The 19801-nt window shown below is 34.6% G+C and overlaps 1 protein-coding gene across 10 annotated transcripts in view; it reads right to left on the minus strand.

Moving 5' to 3' along the window:
- The window catches only part of ADGRL3 (adhesion G protein-coupled receptor L3), a 512753-nt gene that overhangs the window by 67142 nt on the left and 425810 nt on the right, over nt 1-19801 (minus strand). For all 10 annotated transcript variants that reach the window (XM_044912942.1, XM_044912937.1, XM_044912940.1 and 7 more), the window contains 3 exons: nt 17449-17669; nt 4776-4842; nt 2739-2830 (listed from right to left, as the gene is read on the minus strand). In XM_044912942.1, coding sequence (XP_044768877.1) covers nt 2739-2830; nt 4776-4842; nt 17449-17669 — 380 coding nt within the window. The remainder of the gene's footprint in view (nt 1-2738; nt 2831-4775; nt 4843-17448; nt 17670-19801) is intronic.

A 19801-nucleotide genomic window follows, 5' to 3' on the forward strand; every position in this document is an offset into this window, starting at 1 on the left:
GGCCACCTTTCCTACTTCATAGAGGAGAGCAGGCAAAAATTCCTCAGTTTACTGCCCTGCCCCGGTTCCTCCAACATAATCTACATCACACCTATTATTTATTTCAACCAGTCTCAGTGGAAAAGAATCCTCCTTCCCAGCTTCTCTTACCTTGGTAGAAAAGTATCCTTCATGTAATCTAATAGAGTGGAACGCTTGACCACTGTTCTGGACATCTACAATCTCTACCCTACAATTCCTCAGGTCACAGTTATAACAATCATTCCCTTTCCCATGCTTCTAACCATTCTATTACTGGTTCTTCCTCATCAGCATGTCTGTATTCATGCTTTTTCTATTTTGAAACCACCCTCTCTAACAACTACTTAATGTCTCTCCTTGCTTTATTGACTCTTTAAAAAAAAAAAAAACATCAAAAGCTGTATATATTCCTCTGCTCATTTGATGGTTGGGTATTTCATTATTATACCCATTTTATTTCAATTTTCTTTTTTAAAAAATAGTTAATACCTTCATTTATTTTTAAGTAAGTTCTGAGCCCAATGTGGGGCTTGAACTCACCACCCCAAGATCAAGAGTCACATGTTCTACTGACTGAGCCAGCCAGGTGCCCCGTTATTATACCCATTTTAAAGATGACCGGAAGGCTCAGCAAGTTTAAATAAACTTCCCAAAGGCTATATAAACTATAAAACAGTTTGGACAGAATTTAAATCAAGATATTCTCTTTGCTTTGTAATGTAAAGCTTAATGCCATCAATGTCATTACATGAATTATTGCCTTTTATGTGTTTGTTTTTTTAAACTATAACATCATAAAGATTCAACCCATACCACTTAAAGAAATATACATGAATAAATACAGAACAAATTGATCTTTTAAAATATGTGACTGTGCTAAGTACAAGAACTTTTCCCCCTGATTCTTAACATTATAAAAGCTGTTACTAAATATCAAAGTATTTACTTCTGATAGTACATTAAAAACCTAACATAAATGGTAATAAAGCATTACTTGCACTTTGCTTTATACTATAAAATAATAGATACAAAGATGTTGTAATTTACACTAAGGGGAGCAAAAGTATGATGTGACAGAGAAAACATATTTTATACGCCTGTTTATTTATTTATGCAAATTCAATTTCATCAGGAGAAGATGGTACAAGGAACTAATTACCACAGTTTAGAAGGGCAGTCTAATTGTACACAATTCAACAAAATAATGACTATTACCTCAACTAAGTAACATTAAGAACTACAAAAGCCTACTACTCATAGTAGATAATTCCTAGTTTGCTACATTACATTATTTTCTCTTATTTCTTAGCTACCCTTTTCAATTAAGTTAGACAGGTGGTTCCTTCAACAAAATTAAGTGCTTCATGTCAAGACACTTTTGTCACTAACGTCTTTAATTTATTGCTTTATCCTATAAACATTCATTTAGGGCCTACTATGGGCAAAGAAGCATGTCAGGAACTAAAGGTAAAAAGACTGACACAGCTGCTATCTGAGGTAGTTCAAGAAAAGTCAAATGTGGGGTGCCTGGGTGGCTCAGTCGGTTAAGCGACTGCCTTCGGCTCAGGTCATGATCCTGGAGTCCCGGGATCGAGTCCCGCATCGGGCTCCCTGCTCGGCAGGGAGTCTGCTTCTCCCTCTGACCCTCCCCCCTCTCATGTGCTCTCTCTCTCTCTCATTCTGTCTCAAATAAATAAATAAAATCTTTAAAAAAAAAAAGTCACAGGTGACCTCATGAAACTGCTGAAAGTACATTCACTGAAATAAAAACATTTAGCCAAGTGAATACATAGCATAGGCAAATTATATACAAATTGCAATTTAATACATAATATGCTAATGACTAATGTACATCTCCACATTACTATCTTTCTCAAATGTCACGGCCTCCGAAGGAACAAGATAACAGTTTTGGTTATACTGAGGAGCTATTTTTCTTTTCAGAAAATGTAAATTAGCTTCTTTTTGTGTATATACAAAAGTGCTACTAGTGTGGAAATGAATGTGAATATTTTCATATCTCTGCATGGCAAGGGCTCTCTGAGCATAGAGAAACAGAATTTGGGTTAAAGGACAAACCTTGGAAGTTGAAAGATGGCTGAATAGATAGCAAGAGACTTTTGGAGTGATTTACCTCCCAGGAGGGAAACGTTAACATTTCAAAGGGGGCCGAAGCCCGGAGCCCTGTATTTATACACCATAGGATTTTACATCAGGGAGTTGTGTTTTCTCTCCCTCTCTCAGAAGGAGAGGAGGGCAGCTATAAAAATGCCCAGATCAATAATCTTGGGGGTTCCTCTCCTGTGGTGGAAAATCTCCCTTTAGTACTTGCAGGTGCCACCATCTGACTCTTTTCACAGTGCTCCTGAGGGGGAGATGGAGTGTTGGAACAGATATGGTTGTTGCTCCAAGAAACAACAGTCTGCCCAGATACAGATACTTTGTATTTGCTTTCAGGACAAAATACATAAATGTACATATTAAAAACTTATCATGCTGCACATCAGAGTGTAGGGGAAAAATTTTTTTTGAAGACAGCTTCATTCTACTGAATGAAGATCAAGTCATCTCAACAGTCAATAGGTGATCTTTTCAGCAAAGACAACACATTGATCCTCTTCATTTTGTCACAAGATTTCAGTAGAATTAAAGGTCGGGATAATTTAGGGTACCAAAATTAGGTTGGCTAAAGAGAACAAAAAAGAAAAATCACTTACTTGATATTATCAAGGCAGCCCGATTCAGGTTTCAGAATGGCAGTATGATGAAACATTTTATATAGAGCAATCCCAAGGAAGATTACATTAAGCTGGAATGTAAAAAGTACTGTTATGTAGCATAACTGGAATATAAGAAAAAAAGGAAGTCTATTCTCCATAACAGATGAGTTGTTCTGGGAAATTAGATCTCGCTATACTTATAAAGGAACTTGATCATAGATGATTGCCTAGTATTTTAGTAAAGGCAAGAAGCTACTTTAGGGAATTGGGATACCAATGAGTTACAAAGCACTATTATGCCAAAATACGAACAAATACAAAATCAGCAGCAGTTGGAATGATGCTGTGGAAATTGTAAAGCAAGTCAAAGCCAAGTATATGTTTAAAAAATATATATACAGGTGTGTTACTCTTTCTACCATCTGAACAAAGCCCCGAATTTGTTGTTTAGCGATATATTTTGAAATGCTATGTTACAAAATCATAAATACTAAAATCAATACATTTTTGAAGAGCTAGATCAAAAGGATTATAAAATGGTGGTTAATTCTAATGCTACATCAAACTAGGATTAAAGTCCCGGAAACCCCCAGTGATACTGTCTTGTCAGTGGAAGCAGAGAGAGCACAGGACTTAAAACAAAAAGTTCCGGGCGCCTGGGTGGCTCAGTTGGTTAAGCGACTGCCTTTGGCTCAGGTCATGATCCTGGAGTCCCTGGATCGAGTCCCGCATCGGGCTCCCTGCTCGGCAGGGAGTCTGCTTCTCCCTCTGACCCTCCCCCCTCTCATGTGCTTGCTCTCTCTCATTCTCTCTCTCTCAAATAAATAAAATCTTAAAAAAAACAAAACAAAAAAACCCAAAAAGTTCCAGGGTGAATTCTATATATCACATATATGTAAACTGTATAGAAAAACCACATATTGAATTGCCCTTTGTGACGTGGCTTGTTTATATGTTCCAAAATTTAGGATTGGTAGGGACTAGGGAAATCCAATTATAAGCCCTACTGAAGTTCTCTCAATAATACAGTTCTATAATCCTTTATCAAGTCCAAAAAGTTTGAAAAGTGTAAAAAATCAATTGAGTGGCCAAAAAAGTCTAACCTTAACTAAACCCATTTGGTGGGAAAACCTGATTTGTACCGACATAAGGTTCTTCTGTCTTTATTCCACTTGCTCCTACTTTTCCAATTTTTTTTTCTGTTGAATTATTACTGTGTTTGGTTTCAGAGTCCTGCCCAGTCCCTACTGTGAGTATTGGCTGATGTGTTTGATTTTGGGCAACTGCTTATTCTCTACAAGGAATATTATATAATATGCAATAAATGTACCATATTATCTTTCTAAAGTCTGAAAACTTTCTGAATTCTAAAATATACCTGCTTCAAGGGATTTCAGATAGTGAATTGTAGATCTATATCTTATTCAAAATCAAGAGGCCATTTTATTTTAAAAAATGGAGAACAATTTTGTATTATAAAGCGATGAGTACATAAATAATAATACCAAAATTAGGATAAGTAATTCATACGTGAAATAATCAAGACATTATGCATCTAAAAATACAAAAGGAAGTATGGTTCCAGAATGTTTGCTTAACTAATTTGTGCCATTCTCAAGTGAAATGCTTTTGGATTTTAAAGTTTTTGAGATGTTTATGAAAAACAAAACTGGAAGGAATAGTAAGGTATAGTGCCGCATTTCCAATTTCCGATTCCATTCATAATTCAAATTATCCAAATGAAAAAGAAAGGAAATATAATGCTGTGAAACTTGAAATCATCACTGTTTAAAAACGTACAGAACCAAATGGCTTTTGTGAGATCGGGCTGTTTTCTTCGGCAACATTTTTGATGAAGTATTTTACAATATAAAAGTAGACTAGAATGAGTGTCTCATTGCTTGAGTTATATAGGGTCAGATAAGTAGACGCTTTGCCCAAAATAATCTACGTGAATCAAAGGTAGTCAATGCAAGGATGGTGGAAGTTTTAGTTCTTGACCTGGGAAACACATAGTTAATGAGGAGTTCTTACCATAATTATCAAGGTCGCTGGTCCTATAAAGCTCCAAATGAAGTAGGTATCAAGTCGGAGCCAACATCTGCAATGAGACACAAGGGAGAGAAAGCATTCAAGGACTGGCTGTGGGACATACATCAGGAGTGAACGAGTGACAGAGAAGAATGTGAACTGCAAAGCATTCCACTGGGAGACAGGAAATATTACATTGCTTGTTCATTTAAATGCTGAATTATGTGCCCAATTTCTGACAGCACTATTGATGGAGTAAGATAATTACCCCTGGAGGAAGCAGGGAAAAAATGGCAGTAGGCCTATTTGCCAAGGCCTTTTGTGTGTGTCATAGAAACCTTAGGGAAAAAAAAAGGAAAAGAGAGAAAAAGCCATACACACAGCCATTAAATCGAGGAGCTTTAAGCTATCCTTTTCTCTCCAATTATATGTGCTACATAACCTGTCTATCAGCTGTCAGGCAAAGTGACATTTTCCTGTCAAGAAGATCTGAGGAAATTCAGTACAAAGAAGAAATAAATTTGGTATCAGAAGATTGAAGTTTAATTAGGTTGGGCAGCCAACCTTTGAGAGTTCTTGAGTCTTACAAAGTGCATTGTTACTCCGTGCTTCCAGGGTTGCAAATGATCCTGAGCATCCCGTGAAGTTGATTCATGACCCAAAAGTAAATTATTAATCACTTAATTTCAGTTACATTTAATACTCCCCCAATTCTTAAAGCCTCTGGGAAATTACATTTTCATTCTTCAGGATGACAGGAAGACAAAATGGAAGTGACTAGTTATGAGCAAGATTAATGTAAATTTTGAACAAATCACATTTGATGTTAAAACTCATATCTTGAATTATTTGCCATTTTGCTATATTTGAGGCATAAGTAAAAAGAAAACATCTCCAGTGGAAAATCGTCAAGAGTGGTTTTGCTAAGTGGCCTAAAACTGCGAATCCAAAGTGTGTAAATACCTCTTGATTATTATGAAAACGTTACTTAAACCTCAGAATGAATGGAATACCAGAGACGCTATGAAGAAAGAACTTATCAATGTCCATCAGTAGAGGAATGGGTCAATAAAATGTTTTCATATGATGAAATGTTGTAAAACAGTTAAAAGGGAGGAGGTGGATTTTTATATGTCAATAGGATAGATCACGATAACAAAGTTAGTGAAAAAGTAACATGAAGCATCTATGCCCTTTACCTTTGAACCACACGGGTTTGAACGGTATGGGTCCACTTATATGTGGGCTTTTTCCCCGTAAATACAGTACAGTACGGTAAGTGTATTTTCTCTTCCTTAGGATTTTTTCTTTTCTTTTTTTTTAAAGATTTGATTTACTTATTTGAGAGAGAGAGAAGAGTGAGAGAGAGAGAGAGAGAGCACGAGGAAGTGGGCAGAGGGAGAGTGAGAAGCAGGCCTTCCACCGAGCAGGGAGCCCAATGCGGGGCTCGATCCCAGGACCCCGGGATCACGACCTGAGCCAAAGGCAGACGCTTGACAGACTGAGCCACTCAGGTGACCCGGATTTTCCTAATAATATTTTGTTTTCTCTAGCTTATTTTAGTGTAAGGACACAGTATATATTATATATAACATACAAAATATATGCTAATCAACCTTTGATATTATTGGTTATGCTTCTGTCTGATCAATGGTAAGCTATTAGTAGTTAAGTTTGGGCTGGGGATCCAAAGTTAAATGGAGATTTTTGGACTGCATGGGGGTCAGCATTCATAGCTGTTCAAGCTGTGTATTTAAAATAATACTCATATTATTGATAGATACACATATGTAATTTTTTTAATTGAAAGGGACTAAAACTAAAACTAAAATTGAAAGGGCTTAACTATATGTTTTATTTTAATAATTACTGGAAGCAACATGCCAAAATGCAATAGCTTAACATGTGAGTGATAGAGGCAGTGATGTTTATTATGTTTTTCTTTTCTGTAACTTAATTTTTTAAAAAAAAGGTTAAAATCTAGATTCTTAGGCAAAACAAAAATAACCACATATCCTGAAAAGAAAACAATTTTAAAACAACAAAATCTGACTTTCTTCTCCTAAGTATACGTAAACTAATTTCAATAGAAATATAATATTTGTACTCCAAAAAGAAACTGATTACAAGTTCACATTTTTTACATAGATGATTTTATTCAAGATATACATAATAATCCTATTTGAAAAAGTGTTATTAGGGGAGAAATCCATACTTAAACTATTAGCTACTAGTTTGAGTAGTTATCTTCTCATTGGTCTGTTGTTCCAAAAATGTGGTCATGGATAATAAAAGTATGGTGCTGCCAATAAGCAGAAACAAATTAGAAAATTCAAGTTTGAAATATGAACATTATCTTCATGCTGACCATAGGCTAGCTTGTTATCATCCTAATAAAGGTGTGTATATGTGCGGAGGGGGGGAAGACCAGAGCAGGGGAATGTTCGTGAGTCTCTCTTGTTCTCAACAAAGACAGTATTTTCCCTCAAGATAAGAACAATAAAAGACAAAGCATGACATTTTACTAGATTAAACACACATGCGTGTGCATGCAAACACACACACACACACACACACACTCCAAGAATTCTGCTGAAATTATAACATGATAGAATACTAATAATAAATTTTAAAATGACTGTTCCTAGTATAGCCCCTGTTCCTTTGTAGGTCAAACAAGTTTTTAAGAGCTAATCTGAGAAGTAAAACACATTTTCAGCAAATTCTTTTTAAAGGAAAAGGTGCTTCTTCTGAAAAATGTTATTCTACAGGTTAAGTGCTTCTTATACAAATAATTTAAATTATATTATTACAGAGTACCTTAGACTAGGTAGGGGATTTTAAAATGTTAAATAATCTCACCTTAAAATAAAATAATGTTATTAAATTTTAGCCTTACAAAGCTTTACTTTTTTGAAACCAGTTTCAGCAAATGCTTAGTTGGAAATAAACATGCTTTTGGCACAGTGATCTTTAAATGTGGAACTGAAATTACTTTAGAAGTTATTATTTTTTTTATTTTTTAAGAAAACGCTTCAATATCTATTTGGTATAATAGATTTAAATTCCCTTTGGAATTGAACAGTGTAAGAGGCAATATGAAACAATTAAAATGTACCGAGTAAATCATCCCTTCATGAGAGCTGCCTGGGCTTGACTATCTTCTGGAAGGCAGTGTGGCAAAATCCCTTTTCTAATTCGATTGCCATATGGCCATACCTGCTGTTGTTCTGGCCACATGCTGGCTTTCTCAGAGCTTTCTATAGTTCCTCTCTTTCCCATTAACTACCTTAAAAGTTTGCATGATTCCTGCCATGAGTTCCCTGTGCCAATGTTGAAAGAATTCACCCTGGCTTGAAGGTAAAGCAGAATATTATGTGGGGTGTTCATTATATGCTTGGGCATATATATCCCACATCATGGTATTCTAGAAGTCTAGGCCATTCAATGTCAGTTGGATATAGTGAAAATGTACTGGTTAAGAGGAGACAAATGCTAGAGAACAACTTATTACACTAAGCCCAGTAAAGCCCAGCTTGCAAATGGCCAGACAGACCTGCTATTGAAGAATATAATTTATCTGAAAATTGCCTTTATCCACTAAGCAACATTTAATTTGTGAAATCATTAATTTTAATATACCATTCTTGTTAATTTTTAAGATATGTCAATTTCTTTTTTTTAATGAAAGTCATATGAATATAATTTATTAATATGTTTATAGCAGTACTGTAACAAAAGAGATGACTTGAAGTTGAAAAACAAGTACTTTCTAACCTTACTACATGTTTATTTGAAGTAATACTGAAAAATCTTAAAAGACCAGACATATTTTGGAATTCAAAGGAGTACTTGTCATATATCATAAGCCTTGACTTTTTTTTTTCTCATTTGCCTAAATACAAAGATGTCACAAAAATTCTCTTTTTGTAGCATTTTTTTCAAATCATAAAAGCAATATATAATGTTATATATTTGATAAAGTCTTACGACATTAATTTAATATTCTAAAGAACTGGTGAGGGGCGCCTGGGTGGCTCAGTCGGTTAAGCGTCTGTCTTCGGCTCAGGTCGTGATCCCAGGTTCTTGGGATCAAGCCCAGCATCGGGCTCCCTGTTCAGTGGGGAGCCTGCTTCTCCCTCTCCCTCTGCTGCTCCCCCTGCTTGTTCTCTCTCTCTCTGTAAAATAAATAAATAAAATCTTAAAGAAAAAAGAACTGGTGCTAATCCACAAGGACATATTATTCTCTTCCAGAATTATTGTCTTCCAAAATCTAAGAAACATTATTGCATATTAAATAATAACATGCTGATATCTGGATCAGTCTTCCTCAAAAATGTCTGTTACCAATCCAGCAAGTACCACATTCATGTTTACTCAGAAAAGAGAAAAATAAAATAATGAAACAACTTAATTTCTCAAAACAGGACAACCGAAAACCATACTTCTAAAGCTTATTCTCTTCTACTATTAAACTACTCACCACTTTATTTTCATCAGTCATTTTAAAAATGTATGATTCTGTATTTAGAAAAATGGTAAACCACTTACCCAACATAAATAAATACCACTTAAAACCTATGTTTTACAAAGCTTTTAGATGACAGTAACATTACCAGAGTGTAGTTTCTTACTCTAAGTTAGCATGTTTCATACAATGCAATTAAAATGCTTTGCGACACTGTATTTTTGTCGCCTATTTAATTCGCTCTTATCAAAGTAGACATCTGACTATTCACCAGTTTTTTGAAATAACATAAGTTCACAGTGGTATTTGCTTCATTTTCTACAGGACCCTAAATCTCAGATGGAGCCATCCTTGGTGAGTATTCAATGTAGCCTGTAAACAATCTTTGGCTACTATTAGACCATAAAATTTACAAGGCTTAATTATATCAGGTTGTTTATGAGCGTTTATATAATATATAATCTTTTTTTTCTCTGTAACATATGCAGATCTCTTTATATTTCTACTACATATATCTGGGAAGATTGAGAGAGAAAAAAAAGGAATAAAGAGAATTGGGGCAAAAAAAAAAAAGGAAGAGAAGAGGAAAAGGGACAAATATATACTTCAGGCATAGTAACTCCAGTTCTAAGCTTACTGCGTAATATGTCTGTTAGGTTCTTTTAGTGCCATTTTCATCACAGCACACTCATGCATCTAACCTTGAAATACTTTGTGAGCAAGTCCATGAACTGGAAAAAATATTGGCAGAGCGATGCAGGAATGGATTGTGACCCGTGGTAGTCAAGACTAGAATTTGTGGTTCAGCTACAGTTTTGGATCTTAGAATTCAAAACTAGATCTCATACATAAAATGCAGGTTATGTTGTCTTCATGTGCCCAATATGTTATTTTCTTAAAAACTAAGTTTTTCATTATTTCTTCAGCAAAATACATCCTACAGTTTTTATGGTGGACTACAATGGTTAGAAAAGCACTATCTGTTTTAATTTATTAATACTAAATGTTGGAATAATTCCCACAGTCCCACGTTGCTTAAATTAATAGAGGCAGCAGCACAAGAACTGTAAACAGAACTCTATAAATGGATGCTTTTAATACAACTTATTTTACAACTAAAACAATGTTGCTAATCATAAAGTTTGTATTCCTTCATTTGGATCAGCCAAATAAGAGTACCGATAATAATAATAGTTCTAATTTAATAAACGTTTATATATGCCAGAGACTTTATACATATGCTTGCTTAAATATATATACATACATATGCACAGACACATACACATATGTATTTACTCACATACGAAAAAATACATATTCTCAAACTTTGTAATAGTTTTGCAAAGTGTTTACATAATAACTGCCACATTATAGATTGGAAAATGAAACTCAGGAAAACTAAGTGACTTGCCCATAGCCACATGACTAATAATTAGTTGAGCCAAATTTTATCCTAGTCTACCTGACTCCGAAGTTCCTGGCGCTACTACGTGTTTCTCAAAGAAAACAATGAGTTACAGAATAAATGAAAGTTCTAGTTTTGCTGAAATTTATAAATTCTCAATGAGTAGATGAGAAATTTATATGCTGTACAGAAAGCATAGATTGTTGAAACATGTCTCAAGTAAAAATATTCAATCTTTTAAAATATAAAGTCATCTCTTGGTAAGTTAGTAAAAATTTAAGTATTTTTAAGCAGCTTTATTGCAATATAATATATTATAAATCATCCATTTAAATATACAATTCAATGTTTTTAGTCTATTTAAAAGTTGTAAAATTATCACCGTAATCTAACTTTAGAATATTTTCATGGCACCGAAATGAAACCTTGTACCCACCTAAAGTCACTCCTCACTGTCTCTACCAAATTCACTCACAATGGCTTCCCCACCCACTCCCCAGTCCTAGGAACCACTATAATATTCTCTTAAAAGGTCTACCTGTTCTGGATGTTCTATATAAATGGGATCATACAATGTACAGTCTTTTATGACTGGATTCTTTCATTTAACATGATGTTTTTATGGTATGATCATCCGGTAGCATGCATCAATACTTCATTCATTTTCATTTCCAAATAATGTTCTATCATACAGATATACCACATTTTGTTTATCTTTTCATCAAATGTTGGAGAAAGTGTTTCCACTTTTTGGATAATATAAATAATAACACTCATGTACAAGTTTTTGAATGAACCTAGATTTTCATTTTTCTTGGGTAAATACCTAGAATTACTGGGTCATATAATAACTATGATTAGCATTTTGAATATCTGTCATACTGTTTCCCAAAGTAGCTAGCTACACAATTTTACATTGCCACTAGGAATATGTGGGGATTCTAATTCGTCCACATCTTCATCAACATATGTTATTATCTGTCTTTTTTTACTGTAAACTTCTAGTGGGTGGAGTTATGATACAAAGTGATGTCTAGATGTGGAAGTTATCATATTTCTTTGGTTCCAATAAGAACTTAAGACCAACATTCAACTTAGGGCCAACATTTAACCACATTTTGTAAATAACAGGACAGCAATCCAGATGTTCTCTTAAATAGTTCTGGTATGGCCAACTCCTTAACAGAAAAGATTATTCTCAACCCCAAATTCTTATATATTATGATAATTTTATGCCCAATCATAGGGTTCCCAAGTGATGAAATGATGACACAATAAGCCGTCAATCTCTAATACACATACACATAAATCATGCTCTTGGCCTTTAATAAAATAACATATAGACACACAGTATTCCTCACACACATAGTGAATAATCGTCTTGATCTGTGTTAGTGAAAAAATACTTCTTCATTATCTATCCTATTTCCCATTGGTCAACCTAAAATCAAGGTAATAACATGTTCAGTAAGGTGGATGCTTCATATCAATGAAATGTTACAAGTGGGAATATTTTATAACATATAATAATATGCTTGGAGAACTACTCCAAATTAATATATAACTTCCTGTGAGTGGGTTGAAGTGCTTCGAAATTGTGAAACATACTAAATAAACATGCTGTGCATATAACTTGCAGATACTATCAAGTTCAATGTGTTTTGTTTGTTTGTTTAAGTAAATTCCACCCCCAATGTGGGGCTGGAATTCATGGCCCCAAGATCAAGAGTCTCATGCTCTACAGACTGAGCCAGCCAAGTGCCCCCATCAGGTTCAATGTTCTTTGGTTCAGCTCTTTCTTGAATAATACTATAATCTGGTATTTTAAAGAATCAATAATCACTTTTCTACCCAAATGATTATATTGGTTGAATAATGAAGTGAAAATAAGAAACTGGGGGTGGGGGCAGGGAATGGCTTTTAACTAGCAGAGGAGATCCTACCTCTTTTAGAGTTGTCCTTAAACTAGTGAGCTAGGGAGACAAATACGACTTAATAGATGACTTATAATAATTTTCAGATCATAAAATTTGATTTCAATTATTTTTAAGACCTTGGTTATGCTTCTAGTACTCAAGGATGTTCTGATTCGTTATAACTGTTTATGATCTAATTGACATCTTTTGGAAACCCCTTACAAATTTTCAAGCCCATATTTTAAGTCTTGGGCTATTCCTCAGGCTTCACTCCTTTCCAGAGCCCTCCTTCCTTCTGGAACCTGCTCCCACTCCTTTTCCAATCTACCCATCACATTAACCACTCTTTTTTCCATTGTATACTTGGATTGTGAGGGAAGTGGTATAAACTATAAATGTGAAGTTCTCTTTAAATAAAAATTAACTGTTAAAACGGTTTATATTTTTTTGATAATATTGAGGTAATTAAAGTTTACATGAACTAATTAGTTTCAGGTCATAAAATAAAAGTATCTAGCACAGAATTTCTAAATCAGCCATGTTTAAATTATTGCTAAGTCAATGCCAGCTTTTATCTTCTGACAGTATCATTTATTGGATGGCTTCACTGAATGTGCATATGAATAAGAGTATAAGAGAGACTAAGGGAAGATTAAAAAAAAAACAGAGATAAAATTGAATAAATGCCCATTGTTAACAGTGCAGTTTAGAACTGTGGTCCACTAGCTGAGAGTTTCGTTTTTTTTTTTTTATGATTGTACTGGTCTTCTAATTTTTTAAATGTCCAAATATTGTGACTAAATGTAATTCTAAATACATTCTCGAGATAATGTCAGTACAGATAAAAAGATTTGATTAAACAACATCAAAAAATAATAATAAAATTCTCTTACAAGCCTTGCAAATTGAGGGCAAACTAAGCAACTTCTCAAAATCAAATTATGTGTGCTTTGTGTGTATGTGTTTTGTACATAATAATCGGTTCAACAACCCTAAAATTTCATAGAAAAACACATCATAATCCATCAGTCAGATGGAATATGATAGTTAGCACTATCTGTATCAAAATAACAGTTATCTAACCTACAAAACTAATTTTATTTCTAATTTTATCTCCTACCATTGATATGAATCTCTGCTTTTTAGAATTGTAAGCTATTATTATTACTATTGTTAAAGGTTTCAGCAATAAAACCTCATTGTCAGTATAATAAAATATAATTAGATACATTAAGAGGAAAGAAAAGGGAAGAATGTTTATTATTATTTGGATTAGTATAATATATATTCAATGGTTTATTCTAGATGTACTCTGAGTGGCTGAAACTGAAGTAAAAATTTAATAACAAAGTTCCAAAAATAAGTGAAATAGATTTCTGAGACATAAAAATTCATTGTATTGAGCTTAATAAGAATTTACAGAAAAGGGCTGAAAATATGTGTCTCCCTGAATTCTGGCTAATTGCAGTTTATTTAAGACTGTGGACTTTATATATTTGTATTAAAAACATCAATGTAGCGTATAAGAAGGTAACACTGGCAAACAAACAAACAAAAAAACAACAGCACAATTTGAGATAGATTTACATGAGAAAAAGTCATGAGATGAACAGGCAGTCAGGAATGCCATCGACAGTCAAATAAATAAAAGCAATCGACGATAGTAATAGAAACCAGAACAACAAAGACAGATTTGATAATAAGGAACAAGGTATATAATTCTAGATGCAGAAATCCTTCGAGTTCTGTAAAAATTCATTGTTTATATTTTTCTTTGAGAAGCTATCTTGATTAAACTCCTGATGGAAAACATGATCTGTTCATTTCAGCTTCTCAAGTAAATACAAATGCCTGAATGATGTTTCTTTTTCCACACCTGCTTCTTCAATGGGCAAAATAGACCCTGGATTGGACGCGTTCCCAATTGGTAGAAGTTAAACATTTTTCCCATGTATTCTGGAAGGTTCCTCTGCGGACGATTTATTTACAATGTACAAATGAGACACTAAACACTCTGTGTCTGCCTGTGATAGAATTTTAAAGCAATGTTCCTTATTTTTTTCTCTCCCTCTTTCATCTATCTTCCCTTTTCTCTATATCGGCTTTGCTGCTCTTTGTGTTGGGAAATATCATAATTGTGGAACTGAACTATTATGAAGGCTTATTTTAAAACGGTGCCTGGGAAGTAAATTAGCCTCTATTCCCACACAGTAATAATGTCAGTAAATGAGAGCTTCAGTTTTGGTGCAGGAAATTAAAGCAATGATGGCCAAAGCTTGAACAGTCACAAGAGACTTACATATTATTGATTCTAAGAAAAGATAGATCCCTACTATCCAGAAAATGACATCGGTCTCAAAATAAATGATTAAAACGCAAAGCAAGTGAGTTTGAGTCAGTTTAGGAACAGGAAAATTTGCACATATCTAAAAAGATAAAAACAACAACATATAAAAGCAAATCAGGGGCTGCAAGAGAGCAAAATGGAATTTCTTAAGAACAATATTTGAATAGTAGAAGGTCACAAATCACTATATCACGCAATTTGATATCTTAGAGGGGATATGCATTAATTAAAATGTAAAATCCTATGACCTAAGGGGAATGACTGCTAGTGGGTTTCTTTTTCAGGTGATGAAAAGGTTTTAAAATGAGGTGGTGGTGATGGGTGCATAACACTGTGAATGTACTAAAAACTACTGAAGTATACACTCTAAAAGAGTGAATTTTATGGTATGTGAATTATATCAGTAAAGGTATTATTTTTTAAAAAATGTCTGATCTACCTAATTTCCCCTCACCTCAGAGGTCCTTAGAAGCAAGCATTTTAATGTTTTTATCTAATCCTAATTCTTTCCAAAGTTGTCACTGGGATCCACAAAATGAACTCAGATTTGACCACAATTCATAAAGGTTGGATTAAAAAATAATTGCTATTAGTTATGTTTAGACAAATGGCCTTTTATAGCCTTCCCTGTACTAAAGAAAGAAAAATTCAACAGAAGTGAGATGGTCTTCTTTCAACCGTATTGTTGGTGCCTCTGAACCGACATATATTCTACTTTATGCTCCGAATAATGCTTCTGCTTGTCTTCCCTCCTTATGAATCCTCTCTTCTGGGAAGTGAGCTGCTTTATTGCCAGCATATTCAGGCTGCTGATTGCTGGTGGAAAGTCATGAAATTTGGCTTATTAACTTTTGTACAAATTGATGTTATCTAACCTCATCTGAGCTTTCACTACTGCTTGGAAATCTTTTTATTAATGTCTAATTGACTCCTTAACACATTTTCCATAGTGCTCATTTCAAGACTTTTCAAATCTCCTGTCCTCTCAACGTGACCTCGCCTACTCACACAGCAAAAGTCAGCTTCTTCTACTTGATGGAAAAGTGGTTCCACTTTGAAATTCATCTTATCTGTTCTTTCCTTCACACTCATCTCAGAAGAGAGGGGTCATTTTACTTTTCCAAAACCATTCCCAGTTTAGTGGAAATAAATCTGATTTATTTTATCACACATCTGCCACTATCTAGCTCTATAACCATGGGCAAGGCAATTAATTTACCTGGTCCTTGATTTTTTCATCTGTGAAATTAATGTCTTGGGCTAGGTGAATTGTAAAGCCACTTCCTGTATTAAATCAAGGTTTTCTTAATCTTATGTATAATCTTATGCCTTTCTATCCCTTTAGGACCTTTCACTTTCATTCAGCCTCTCTATATATTATATACAAATGAGGCATAAGATATTTTCCCTCTATTAATCTCCTCCTATCACACTGATTCTTCCCACCCCTAGACATTTTTTGGACTTCATTTTTAAAAATTCTTCTTCATTACTGTAACCACAAGTTAATCTTTTCACTATTTCTCAATCAAACTTTTTCAGGGTATAGGTAATACTTTAAGACTCTACTTTCTTGCTACTGACTTATTTCTTTGAAACTTCCAATTTGGCTTCGGCTTCCAGCACTGTCAAAATAATTGTTGCAAAGGACAAATAATTTTTCCTCAGTGCTTATCCTACTTGAATTATCTTTGATATAGAACACCGCAGATGGTGTTCTGAAACACCATCTTGAAATGGCCTTCTCGTTCTCTTTAAAGGCTCTCATTCTCTTTTAGGGCTCTTGTCTGTCCTTATTTTTATTTCCCCACCTCAAACTATGTCCTAAATGTGGGCATTCATCGGAACTCTATCTTGGTCTTCTTTCTAATCTTTTTCTATTGAAACTTTCATTCATTCTCAGGATGCCAACTGTTATATTGATGGGATTACAAAAATATTTTTCACTGAATTCCTTTCCAGTATGCTGGACATCACTTCATATATGTCTCACCAATCTGAGTGTATAGTGAAAATAACATTCATCACTACAACCCAATACCCACCTAGGAAAAAAAAGGGGAGGGGGAATTACAAGCTGCCCCTGCTCCTATTGTTTTTCTTTCTGTTAATGATATAAATTTCTTTCCAGTGACTAGAACTGACAGGTCAGGAAGAAGAGAAGCCATTAATATCAGGGACTGCACTGTCCTCTGAACACACACTTTCTGACATAGCTAGTTCTTCATTTGACAAATGTCTCAATGCTCTGAAAGATATTAAAGCACTCATCTTCTTATAATTACTCAAGGCTCTGATGTAGCTGTGGGAAAATTAAGCTGTTTTAAACAGCATCCTACTGAATCTCAGGATTTTTCTTCTCTTTCTATATCATAACAAAAGTATAACCATGAATTGAATTATCCCCAGTTGCTTCTCCAGTTCAATCATTTCTTGCTGGGAGGTATTATAAAGACCTTAGCTTCCAAGAAAATCCAAAGCATTTATTTCAACTAGATTTCAAAAGAGAGGGAAAAAGAGGAAAGAAATGATAAACTCACACTTTATCTGTTCCGTAACTCCTATAGTCTACCGCGGCTGACACAGCCACGATGAGTGCGGGCATCCCGTATCCCACTAGGTAGAAGTATTTCCTCCGGGAATGCTCGCTCTCGAAAACCTCCACCAGCATGATGTAGAGCTGCACTCCCTCCAGGAACATCCAGGTGAAGGCGGCCAGGAAGAAGAAATGTAAGAGGGCAGCGAAAACGGCACAAGCAATCTAGGGAAGGGAACAAAGGACTCCAGTAACAACCAAACGAAATATTCTCAACTACCAGAACATCAAAATAAACATTTTTCAAGACTGCGGTAACATAAGAGGTCTGCAAAAGAATAATCTAGACAAGATTCTTACAATTCAGATATTAAAACCTAATTAAATATAGCCTATCTTTCAAAACCACATTTAACATTTTATTAATAATAGCTTAGAGGTGACAGCATAGGATGATAATAAGGAAACATTATTATTATTTTTTATTAATTTTTTCTTATTACTGAGATTAGTCTAAAGTTTTAAAAACAGTATCTCATGTATTATTTTTCTTGGCCATAATCATGTGTGTTCTATCATTAAGTTCTTCAACTGTAAATGAAAAAGAAACATTAAAACCAAGGAGAATAAAAGCTCTTAAAGTTAAAAAATGTAATAATTACAGTATTTTGTGATGGGGTCATTACTTCGTTATTACTATTTGCTGATTTACTTCTTCCCTGCCTGATTTCAGAAAGGATTTAAGATGGCATTGGGAAGTTCATGCTGCAAAGTATAAAAGTAGGTCTGGTTAAAATAAAATAAAATAAAATAAAATGTTCCAGAGTGCTTTCTTTCTCTCATTTTTCTGTTATTGTAAGAAATGCTGGGCTAGACAAGCTTGGTCAAAAAAGACAGCCTGTCCTTATTTTGGCATATTCTCTAAGGCACTACAAGTTTCATCCGACCATATATTAATTTTCTTATGTCAGTTCTGAAATTCTCACTTCTTGGGGGGAAGTGGGGGTCTTTATTTTTTATTTAAGAAATCCTAGGGGCACGTGGGTGGAGCAGTCAGTTAGGCTTCTGACTCTTGGTTTCAGCTCAGGTTGTGGTCTCAGGGATTGTAGGATCAAGCCTGGTGGGGCTCCATGCTCAGCATGGAGTCTGCTTAGGATCTCTCCCTCTCCCTTTGCCTTTACCCGCCCCCCCCCATGTGCACACTCTCTCTCTCTCAACTAAATAAGTAAATCTTAAAAAAAAAGAAATCCTAACTAAAATCTATATCTCCTACTAGAAAAGGGCAACAAATTTATAGACATTATCAGATTATAATGGATTCAATGATGAGTGTGATCCTTGAGAAAGAGACAAAGGGCAGGTCAGTTTCCTTGAGTGGGAGAGATGACAATGAAGGGAGATGAGGATGTCCAATGTCAGCAGGCTAGAGAGAAAGCAGAGCCTAACCACCACCTAAGAGTCAGGAAAAGGACACCTATCCAGGAACAAAAAGAAAGACAAGTTGAGCTAAGATGTACTCTACTCCAACTTTTCATATCAATCTTTGTTCTCTACGCTACTTGTCAGAAGTTAGTTTTGTGCAGTACGCAACATGTGGTAAAATTTATCATACCATATGTATATCAGGAAACAAAAGTAAGAATACGGTTTCTAAATGAAAAGAAATCACAAGGCTTTTGAATTGCAGGTTAACAAGAGAATGAAATGATTTCTTCTTGGAAAATAACACAGTTTTCCATTTCTTGCTTTTTAGAGTTAGAACTTCAACTATTAATTTTTGTTATCAGAAGGCTTTACTTTTTTGGGAAAAGAAATGTGCTCTTTGATTGCTTATTCATATGTATGCATTTATGGGAAAAGCTGCCACATTTGTATATGATAACCAATTAAAAGTATAATCACCATAATTGTACCCTTTACAGCCATTAATCATGAATGTGTAATCACAAACATGAATCCAACTGCATTTTTATTGTAAAGTACTCCATACTTACGGACACATACCAGAGAACAGCATTAAGTGAATGAATTATTTATTATGCCTACACGTCTTCTAAAAAATGGAAGTTTTCTTTTCAATTATAGTTTTAGTCATGAGACCGACCATGGACTATGAATCTTAAGTCAATAGAGCGGGCCTCACAAAAAGTGTAAGTAGGTGTAGAGTCTGTTGAGTAATTAGATACTATCTGTTACTCATATTTTCTGTTTGGTTTTACCAAAAGCAGTTGGTTAGTGCTGCCTCTTTCCCTGCCTTTCTTCCCCTACTTTCTTCTGTTCCTCCTCTTCTTTATTTTCTGATATGACTAAACGTAGTTTGTAGTAAAGTACAAAGCTGACATTAGAGATGTAAACAG

The sequence above is a fragment of the Neomonachus schauinslandi genome, chromosome 2 (genome assembly GCF_002201575.2).
Source record: "Neomonachus schauinslandi chromosome 2, ASM220157v2, whole genome shotgun sequence".
In the NCBI taxonomy this organism is placed as follows: domain Eukaryota; kingdom Metazoa; phylum Chordata; class Mammalia; order Carnivora; family Phocidae; genus Neomonachus; species Neomonachus schauinslandi.